General features: G+C 42.8%; 1 protein-coding gene across 1 annotated transcript in view; it reads left to right on the forward strand.

Annotated features, from left to right (window-relative positions):
- Positions 1-10,519, forward strand: part of LOC135222390 (ubiquitin carboxyl-terminal hydrolase 46-like) — a gene marked incomplete at its 5' end in the record, with an annotated part of 36,705 nt that extends 26,186 nt beyond the window's left edge. Inside the window, one exon of the mRNA XM_064260478.1 lies at positions 9,829-10,519. Within this exon, the coding sequence (XP_064116548.1) occupies positions 9,829-9,936 (108 nt within the window). The remainder of the gene's footprint in view (positions 1-9,828) is intronic.
- Positions 10,520-11,541: the final 1,022 nt, after the last annotated feature.

An 11,541-nucleotide genomic window follows, 5' to 3' on the forward strand; every position in this document is an offset into this window, starting at 1 on the left:
AAGGTCTTTCCAACTACAAGACTTTAACCGCCTTATTGCTTCAGGAGTACGGAGATTCGCTTAGTCCTGCCGCTCCTCCTTCTCCTCATTCTCTTTTCTCCAGTACCAGAACCTCAAAGTCCTCTTCCTTTTTGAAAATGAGACCGGCTATTTCCATGAAGAAGGCCCTCCAGTCTCTCGGTTCATGGATGAACTCGAAGAAGGAATTGGGCAAGACAGTGTTTTGCATGCCTCCCTCCAAGCTTTTAGGAAGGAGAGGCATTTGGTACGAGACAGGAGAAACCATGGGTCTGTCTCTCCCTGCATCAGCAGAGTCAGACTTCTCGAGTCTGGTCGACTCTTCCAGACGACACACCTTATCGTCCGCTAGATCGACGAGGAGCATGTCGGAGTCGGACCACCTCCTTAAGGGACTTTTCCTCGTACTAGAGGTCTTCAATTTCCTGGACTGGTCCCTTGGAGTTCTTACTAAGAAGACCCAGGACACTGACTTTCTCAGTAACCCAGAAGTTCTCCATAGCGTCCTGGCATGCATGGACAAAGCAGTTCAAGACGGCTCGGGAGAAGTTTCTTCACTTTTCGGAGCAGGTTTGCTCAAAGAGAGATCGGTGTTTGGATCTTTCTTGACTAAGGCTGTTTCTCCAAGTCAGAGAACTGCCTTACTGTTCGCACCTTTGTCTGATCATCTGTTTCCTTCGCAGTTAGTAAGGGATATTACACGCTCACTGACTGCGAAGGCGACACAAGACCTTCTTGTGCAGACAGCCAAGAAGAACCGCCCTATTGTGACTGCTCCTAAGAAGGACTCTCGTCCTCCTCAGCCGCCCTTTCGTGGAGGTTCTACTACACGTCCCCCCTCCAGAAAGAAGAGCTCAGACAAGAGAGGAAGGTCAACCTTCCAGCCCTTCAAGAAGGGAAAGTGACTCTCAGATCCTCCAAACACCAGTGGGTGCCAGGCTCCTGGAATACGCAGAAGCCTGGGCCTTGAGAGGAGCCGACTCCTGGTCGCTGTCGGTTCTGAGGAAGGGATACATCATCCCCGTCAAGGACAGACCTCCCCTAACTTCAACTCCTCGGGAACTGTCTGCGAGATGCAAAGACCCTGTTTTGAGAGATACGCTCCTGCAAATGGTGGATCAGATGTGGGACGAGGCCATCGAGCTGGTGCAGGATCCCCACTCCCCGGGATTTTATAATCGCCTTTTTCTAGTCCCGAAGGCTTCGGGGGGGTGGAGACCGGTACTAGACGTAAGCGCGCTGAACCAGTTCGTGGAAAAGAAAAAGTTCCTCATGGAAACGTCCGCCTCGGTTCTGTCAGCCCTACGTCCAGGAGATTGGATGGTCTTCCTGGACTTGCAAGACGTCTATTTCCACGTCCCCATTCATCCTTCGTCAAAGAAATTTCTTCTATTCATGATAAAGGACGAGATCTATCAATTCAGAGGTCTGTGTTTCGGCCTGTCTACGGCTCCTCAGGTATTCACGAGCCTGATGAGGAATGTAGCGAAATGGCTTCATTTAAAGGGAATCAACATCTCCCTTTACTTGGATGACTGGCTCATCAGGGCCAAGTCAGGGAGCCAGTGTTTGGAGGACTTAGCATCAACACTAGACCTGATACGGTCTCTGGGATTACTCGCCAACCTCGAGAAGTCACAGATGATCCCCAGCCAGAACCTGGTTTATCTGGGGATTCAGATGGATTCTCAGGGTTTTCGGGTGTTTCCTTCGCAAGAGAGACTCACTCGAGGCTCTATAAAAGTCTTGAGCTTCTTAGAGAAGGAACACAGTTCAGCGAGGGAATGGTTGAGCCTTCTGGGGACCCTTTCCTCGCTGGAACAGTTCTTTCCCCTAGGGAGGCTTCACATTCGCCCCCCTACAGTTCTTCCTGAAGAAAGTCTGGAATTGGAAGACAGGGCAACTTTCAGACTCTTTCCCGATCCCTCTGGAGGTGAAGAATCACTTAAAGTGGTGGTTGGCCCCTTTGAATTTTGGCCTAGCCTAACTCCTTTCTTTCTCTATAAAAATGAATATCTACCCACCTGTACGCTTTCTCCAACTCCAGTACACTCCAGAAATCACTTAAAACACCAGCACCACAAGACTTACGACCCAAAAAACAACTCCTACCAGACAGAGAGCTCTCCCCTACCAACCACACACCACACGTGCTTTCTACTGCCCCGTGTTATTGTTTACATCCTGCGACGCCTATGACGTCACAACACAACTTAAATACATCAACAGGACACCTTCTAGAATCTACCAAAATGTTGTCTATATATAGGACACCCACCATATTTCAACAATGCATAAAATACCCATAACAATTATACAATATATAATCACTTACTCTCTATACCCATAACAATTATACAATATATAATCACACTTTATCTCTTTCTCCCTCCCCTCCGACTGTTTCCTAACCTAGTATTCCCCTCTTAATTTCCTTCGTCCTCCAACTCTTTACCCTCTACATAATTTCTAATACATTCCTGAAACTCCTGCTTTAGTGCAAAAATCATCTACGTGTGTACACAAAATGCCTTCCATTTATTGTTCTTTTTCCAAAAGAATATATTAGGTTCTAGTCTACTTCTCTCACCTTGAAGCTCCTTCATACTTTCACTTTACAATACCATGCTTTTGCTGCATCCTTGAGCCCATAGACTGTTTTCTTCAACTTCCTAATCCCCTCCAACCATCTTCCCTTGGTGGCTTCAAGTACACTTCTCTTTGATTCTCGTCACCTTGTAAATATGCAGTTTTGACATCCAATGTATAACAATTCCAATTTTTCACCTTTATTATGGTTAGACAGAATTTTAAAATTTCAGCATTGCTGTGGGAGCATCCTTTTCCCACTCAGCCATTTCTTCTTCAAACCCTCTAGCTACCAATCTTGCTTTACATATCCTTTCCCCCCCTTTTATCTTTTTCAGTTACTATCCATCTTGTAGATATAGCTTTTTTGTCCAACATCATTTACCTCCTCATATACCTGGTTATCTCTCCAACTTAGAAGTTCGTTTTTCTTTAGCCTTCCATTATGCTTCTATTTTCAAATCCCAGCAACACCTCCTCTTCATCTTCAATTTTTTCTACCTGACTATAATCCCTCAAGTTAACCCACCCTTTGTCACCTGACTGGTGAGTCTCGTATATTGTACGAATCAGCCCATGCTTGGCTTGATCTTTTTCCTGCAAGACCTAAAATAGTCCATTCTTCTACTTGTCCTGTATCATTGTTTATAGCCCTAACTCTATTTCCCTTTTTGAATTTTGGTATCTCTTCCATTAACTCGCTTTCTATTGACCCACTTTGCCCGTTATCTTCCACTGTTTCCTCTATCACCTCTCTTTCTATAGTCTCTTCTGTGTCTGCATTCCTTCTCTCACCCATTATCTCCTCTCCTTCCAGCCAATCTACTTTCCCTTCATTTGGGCCATCTGACCTACCTTTCACCCCATGGGATTTATCTATTCTAGCCGTATCTCTTCTGTATCTGGTGATCGTCGTTGAATCCTTGTCACATGTATCCTAGCTACTTCTCTTAAAGAATCCCCATGTTTGACTATTATTGTTTTCCCCGATACTCCCATACCTGAGCAGGTCCTCTCATTCATTTTCATTTTCCCTCTTATATAATTGCCTCATCTCCTACCACTGCTTCTTCAAATTTATAGTTCTCTGATGTTTTTGTTTAGCGCTATTCTTATTTTATTACAGGACTCATTTTTTATAAATGCTTCTCTGGCCTTGTGCATTGCATTCAGTGTGTCCCTTACCATACCCTCTTCCATCCCTTTTTCTCTGCTTGCAGGACTAGAACTTTCTTCTCCTATTAGGTTAGGCAGTGAAGGGTTTTTTCCAAATACTAATTGGTTGGGAGAGAAACCTCCATTATTCATTAACAGTTCCTAGCACTCACTACCCATTTCAAAGCTAGGGACCAATCTACTTCCTCTTCCTCCATCATCTTCCTTACACTTCCCTTGATCATGCCTACGGTCTTTTCACATAATCCGTTGCTCCACGGAGATTCTGATGCTGTGGCCTAATCTTTATATTCCATTTTTCTGCCATCCTCCTTACTTTTCATTTGATTGAAATTCTCCCCCCCATTATTATCTGACAATATTTGTTTTGGAGGGTGCTCCAAATATAGCAAACCAGCACTCAAAAAGTATCTTTATTATAGTTTCTGGTTTCTTATCTTTTATCCAACAGGCCTGACAATATCTCGTTGCCATATCCACTATTACCAAGAACTTTCTCTCTTCTATCTCTCCCACATCCATCGCTACGACTTCATTGAACGTTTTACTCCAAGAAAAGCCTACTACCGGTTTGGCGGGGTTTCTTTTGTATTTTTTACAAACCTCACAATTTTTAATCAGTTCCGTTAGTAACTTTCTTATTTCCTCTTTTTCTTTTTCGATTAACCCATTACTCCATTGTGCTTCCTCTGTTAGCTTCCATATTTTATCTCCACTTCCATGACCAAACTGTAAATGTAATTTCTTCATTGTGTTTTTTCTTATTTCCCTCGGATTCTTTCCCTTCCAACCCTCCAGTAATAATTCTTCTACCTTCCTCCTCCTTATAGGCACTCTTAAATGACCCTGTTCGTCTTCTCTTAACTCTACTTTCATTCCCCCTAAATATTCTACTATGACACAATTTTCTTTCAAATTTAGGGTCATACCCATTTTACTCATGGTTTGCTTACCTATCAGCCAGGGTATTCTACCTTGCAGAATTTCCGTCTTCAAATAAAACTTTCTGTTTTTTTAGTATCACAGGTATTTCTATTATTCCTCTGGACTTATAAGATGTCTCACCAAAATTAAACACTTTATTAGACTCTGTCCTAGTGTCCCTCATTCTCCTCAACTCTTCCTGACTCAAATCCATGACAATACGTGCTAGTCACAATTCCCCGCAAACTGTTGATTTACACCCTGTGTCCAAAATTGCATCAACCACCTCCCATGATGCTTCCACTATTTTATTAACTTCTCCCTACATAAACCTCTTCTTCTTCTGTCCCATTTTCTGTTTTTTCCTTATTTTCTTCTAGTCCTTGTTTCAGTTTTCTTCCTATTATGAAAATTCTGAGGACAATCCCTAGCCCAATGCCATTCTGAGCTGCATATTGCACATACTGTTACCTTCCCTTCTTTGTTATAGGATTTCTACCACCCCTTCCTCGTTCCATCTTCCCCGACTATCTTTTGGTTTTCCCTCCCTCTCCAGAACTGGCATTGCCTTCTGACGAACCCCACCATTCCCGTTCCTCTTTAGTCCTAATCCCTCAAATAGTCTTTTCATTGTTTGCGACACTGTTCCGTACTCTAGCTTTTCTTGCCCACAAGCCGAATATACCATTTGTTTTTGATTTTCCGTGAGATTTGCTTGCTCTATTACATGATACCCCTTGACTTCGCCTTCAAGCGCGCCTTTCCCCATTGCTCTTTCACACTCAGATGCTGCCTTCTCGTATCTAATTAAATAGTCCGCCATATTTTCACTAGATTCTCTTCTTATTAGAAGGTATCTTTTTATTCTACCGTAATTCTCCATTACCGAGTCTTTTAGATAGGCTTTATCTAGTTTCTCTAGGATTAACTTTGGACCCTCTGTACCAGTAAGTTTATCTTTATCTAATGCTTCCACTAGCTCTCGGGCTTTCCCTTTTAAGCTCATTCTCATTTCTATCGCCGGGTATTTTGTATCTTCTCCATACAACAATAGCCAATCTTCGGTTCTTGACCTTTCCATTCTTTGTATTCTTCTTGTATCCCGCTAAACCTAGACATTCCCTTCTCCATCTAGTAGTCTCCCTTTGTTCACTGTCGGATCCAGGCATCTTTGATCAACCACGCTCTGCTACCAGTTTGAATTTTGGCCTAGCCTAACTCCTTTCTTTCTCTATAAAAATGATAATCTACCCACCTGTACGCTTTCTCCAACTCCAGTACACTCCAGAAATCACCTTAAAACACCAGCACCACAAGACTTACGACCCAAAAAACAACTCCTACCAGACAGAGAGCTCTCCCTACCAACCACACACCACCAACACGTGCTTTCTACTGCCCCGTGTTATTGTTTACATCCTGCCGACGCCGCCGCCATCTTGTCTATGACGTCACAGCCTATGACGTCACAACACAACTTAAATACATCAACAGACACCTTCTAGAATCTACCACATGTTGTCTATATATAGGACACCCACCATATTCAACAATGCATAAAATACCCATAAACAATTATCATATATAATCACACTTATCTATACCATAACAATTATACAATATATAATCAGGCCCCTCTCAAAAAGAATGAGGGCTTGTCCCTTGCCCTTCGGAACCCCAACCAAGTGTTGTTTTCCGACGCTTCGGAGTCGGGATGGGGAGCAACTCTAGGAGCAAGGGAGGTGTCGGGCACCTGGATAAAGAAACAGGTGTCGTGGCATATCAACTGCAAAGAACTCGTGACCATACACCTAGCCCTAAGGTTCTTCGAGTCGGAAGTCAGAGGTAAACTCGAACAACACCACGGCTCTGGCTTACATCCGCAAGCAAGGGGGGCTCATTCGTTCTCCCTCTACGAACTGGCGAGGGATCTGTTGATCTGGACAGAGGAAAGAAACATAACCCTCCTTACGAGATTTATACAAGGAGAGAGAAACGTGAGGGCAGACAGACTGAGCAGGAGGAATCAGGTCCTTCCCACAGAGTGGACCCTCCACTCAGAAGTGTGTCAAAGTCTTTGGTCTCTGTGGGGGAGACCTCACATAGACCTATTCACCACGTTCCTTACAAGATTTATACAAGGAGAGAGAAACGTGAGGGCAGACAGACTGAGCAGGAGGAATCAGGTCCTTCCCACAGAGTGGACCCTCCACTCAGAAGTGTGTCAAAGTCTTTGGTCTCTGTGGGGGAGACCTCACATAGACCTATTCACCACGTTCCTCTCCTAGAGGATAGAAATCTTCTGCTCATCAGTAGAGGATCCAAGAACGTTTGCAATCGACGCCCTTCTCCTAGATTGGTCGGGCTTGGACGCCTACGCATTTCCCCCCTTCAAGATTCTGGGGGAAGTGCTCGGGAAGTTCGTGGCCTCAAAGGGGACGAGGTTGACCCTCATAGCCCCATCTTGGCCCGCGCAAGAATGGTTTACAGAGGTACTGGAGTGGACGGTGGACTTCCCCAGATCTCTTCCAAACAGGACAGATCTGCTCAGACAACCCCACTTCGAGAGGTTTCATCAAAACCTCCCCGCTCTCGCTCTGACTGCCTTTTGACTATCGAAAGACTTGTCAGAGCGAGAGGTTTTTCTCGCAAAGCTGCAAGCGCTATCGCAAGAGCCCGCAGATCGTCAACTATGCGAGTTTATCAATCAAAGTGGGAGGTCTTTAGAAGATGGTGTAGATCGAAGAAGCTGTCCTCCTCCAATACCTCTGTGACCAACATCGCAGATTTCCTCCTTTTCCTGAGGGAGGAATCGCACCTATCAGTATCCACCATCAAGGGATACAGAAGTATGCTGTCAGCTGTTTTCAGGAATAGGGGCCTGGAAATAGCTGAAAATAAAGATCTGCACGATCTTATTCGGTCTTTCGAGATTTCAAAGTCTAGTAAGCCGAAGACTCCAAGCTGGAATCTTGGCGTGGTCCTGAAATTCCTGACCTCGGATAGGTTTGAACCTCCACAACGTGCCTCTTTTAGAGATGTTACTAGGAAATGTATTTTCCTTTTGTCCCTTGCTACTGCCAAGAGAACAAGCGAACTCCACGCACTAGATTCTCGTGTTGGCTTTAGAGGTGATGCTGCTATATGTTCTTTCCAGACATTGTTTCTGGCAAAGAATGAAAACCCTTCAAAGCAAAGAATGAAAACCCTTCAAAGCCCTGGCCCAGGAGCTTTGAAGTGAAAGGCCTTTCTAACCTAGTAGGTAAAGAGATTGAAAGGTCTCTTTGCCCTGTCAGGGCTCTAAAATTTTATCTTAGTAAGAAAAAGCAGCTGGGAGGTTGTCAACAAGGTCTCTGGTGTGCTGTTAGGAACCCGAAGAGACCCATGTCTAAAAACGCCTTGGCCTTCTTTGTAAGAAGCGTGATTACGGAGGCTCATCTTAACTGCCCTGATGACTCCTTCAAAGTACTCAGAGTCAAAGCTCATGAAGTAAGAGCGGTTGCTACTTCTTTGACTTTTCAAAGGAAATATGTCAATGAAGGACATCCTTGAAGCGACTTATTGGAGATGCAATTCAGTCGTTGCATCTCATTACCTGAAGGATGTCAGGGTTACATATGAGAAATGCTTCTCTCTCGGCCCGTTTGTGTCAGCGGGTACAGTGCTGGGACTTGGAGCAAATACTGATCCTTAATTTTTTTTTGTGTATCATAACCCTCTTGTTAGATATGATTTTGGTTTTCTACTGGCAGGGGCGCAAGATGTCGCACAGGCGGCCGTCGCCTTTCGTCAGTAAGGAACCGGGGGTGTATCTGACTTGTGGGGGTGGTACAAAATTTTTTTTTTTTTTTACTATATATTTATGTGCGTTTATGTGGTTTTGAGTTTATTGGTTGTTTGTTAGGAGTTTGGGGATAACTCCTTTCAATCTTTAGAACTAACCCGGGTGTTAGGATCAGGTGATCGGGATCGGTGTTGTGCTCCTTGAAAAAGGTATATTGTCATGTTAGTGGATTAGCACCCATTGACAAAGGCCTTTAGGCTCTGCCGAGTAAGTGGATAAGACCCCATTGGCAGACCCACAAGAACTCTTAGCCATAGATCAATATCTCGCTGAGGCTCTTGAGGCAAAGCATACTCCTGGGCAGTAGCCACGAAGTCTTCCGCCTAATCAGGTAGGAACCAAGGTTTTATTAATACCTACAACATAGGTTGTTTACCTGTCTATTTCAGTAGTTAGCTGTCTCTTACCCACCACCAAGGGTGCCAGTCAGCTAAGTATATATCTGACAGGGAAGTTGAATGTACAAAAATGATATTATGATACAATAAAGTTTTGTACGTACTTACCCAGCCTCCCCGCAGGAGACAGGTGGAAGAGAGAAAATCTGATTAGAAAACGGGAATGGTTCCTAGTCCTGCCACCCATAAAACCAAGGTTTTATTAATACCTACAACATAGGTTGTTTACCTGTCTATTTCAGTAGTTAGCTGTCTCTTACCCACCACCAAGGGTGCCAGTCAGCTAAGTATATATCTGACAGGGAAGTTGAATGTACAAAAATGATATTGTTATGATACAATAAAGTTTTGTACATACTTACCCACCCTCCCCGCAGGAGACAGGTGGAAGAGAGAAAATCTGATTAGAAAACGGGAATGGTTCCTAGTCCTGCCACCCAGGGCGGTAGATCACCTGACCTACCTGTAGTGTGTGCCACGAAATTTGAAATTCTGTTGGGACGACGGAGTCTATAGCTAAGTATATATCTGCCAGGTAAGTATGTACAAAACTTTATTGTACCATAACAATATCATTTTTATAAGTAAAACACAATGCTGTACATCATATTATTTAGTCAGAATTATTGAATGATGCTAATCTTGAGCATCATTACAGGCTGCTTGTATAAACAATCATTTTTAGAATTTTTCAAAATGTATTTTACCTGCTATTTTTATTTTTTTTTATTTTAGTGATCTGTAATCATACTCATATGACATATTTATTTTTTTTTTGAAGTTATAAATTTAAAGGTAAGTAAATTAAAAAATATGGTTTACTGGCTGCCAGTTCTTCATAAATAGTATTGCTTCTGAAGTTCTATTTTTTCATTTCAGAAAATTGATGCATCTCTTATGGAAGAATTTTATGGTTTAACCTCAGAGATTCAGAAATCTTCTGAAACAGGATACATCCTGTTTTACCAAGCTCGTGATCCCACGTAACGAGTGAAGTAACCTAAAGAGCATATCCGTCTCCCCATTTTCCCGGTTCCAGTGGATAAGGCTGACAGTTCTGTTAGCCAAGCCAGTTGCAGACTGAATTAAGTAGAGAGGCTCCTCTAATCTGTTAAACAAGGATTCAGTCTAGTTGTGTATTTAATGTATTTATAGAGTTGAGTTTTATTATAGATTAAATGCACGAAATGTATATTTGTATCAGATTTGAATAGTCATAACATATGTTATTGTACTGTAATATTGAGAAGGCAACATGTAAATAAGAGTTTATAAAAGATTCTTTAAATTATTATACAGGCTGGGAAGTTAAATTATAATCTGGCCATCCTTTAATAATGTTTATTTTACCAGTGATTTGATTTAGGATTATTTCTGTAAATTTAGTTCATTCCTCTTTACATCTAGACCTACTCATGACATGGATCATAAAGTGCTAGTAGTACTCTCCAGGGTTGAGAAGTATACAATACCATGAGAAAAGTACAAGAAGAGGAAGACTTCTATTGGGACATTTCGTAATGTAGATCTTATTAATACATTACCGTGAGATAAATAAAAGACTTTTGTAGGGACAACTTTTATAATGCAGATCCTAAAGGGAAGAGCAGTCATCCTGTTTGTTAGTAGGGTCTGTGTCCAACAAGAACATGGAATAATGGCAGGCTGCTGTTTAAATTACCCTGTTTCTATTGTCTCTTCAAAACAGCATTACTAGATTCTCTAGAGAAGAATGCTGTTGGCCAGCTGCACTGGTTAAAGGCAGTGTGACATCACATAGTTAATCTGAAAAGGGTATTGGTAAACAGAGCACCTATACCAAGGCTGGAAAAGATTGTTGCCATGTGCACAAGTGGAGGGGAGATATTACGAGAAATTGAACCTTAGGAATAGCACATATTTCCTTTGTATACAAATTAGAGCTTATGTAGAAATATTTTTACATAAAATGTAGTTAGCTTGTAGTAGGTGGTTGTGTGTGTGTGTGGGGGGGGGGGGGGGGGGGGGGGGGGACCCCCTTCATGTGAAGTCACCAAACTCTTCCTTCATTATCAGAGACTGCAGGGAGTTTTGGGTGCAATTATGATAAAAGGCTGTGGTTTGTACTGTATCCCTAGTAAAATTACAAACCATGGTCTCTTTAACTAGGCAGCTCTCTATAATTATATGAGAGGTCATATCTCAATTGTCTAGCAAGTTGATTTTCCACCTGGAAATATCATATTCACAAGTCACTAGTAAGCAGGGGAAGCAGTGACTCCTACAATCCCTATTCAGTCTGGCATCTCCGACCCTAAGCCTGAGTAAAAAGTGTCTTGAATCTTACTCTTCAAGTAATCTCACAGAATCAAGTGTTCACAAGCATGCCCAGACAGCTGTTTTGACTCACCTATGACACACATCAACCTTGAATTGAGCAGATGCCACTGCCAACCCCTATGTCCTTTATGGGACATAGGATAGGGCAGTCTGGGAAGAAGCCAAAAGGATTTGGACAATCCCTGTCCCAAAGCAGGTTCTCTCTGAAAACTTGCTAAAAACCAACCAATCGTCGAGATATCTCAACAGGTGAATCCCTTGGGCATGAGCCCA

This window comes from Macrobrachium nipponense, chromosome 3, assembly GCF_015104395.2.
Source record: "Macrobrachium nipponense isolate FS-2020 chromosome 3, ASM1510439v2, whole genome shotgun sequence".
Classification (NCBI taxonomy): Eukaryota; Metazoa; Arthropoda; class Malacostraca; order Decapoda; family Palaemonidae; genus Macrobrachium; species Macrobrachium nipponense.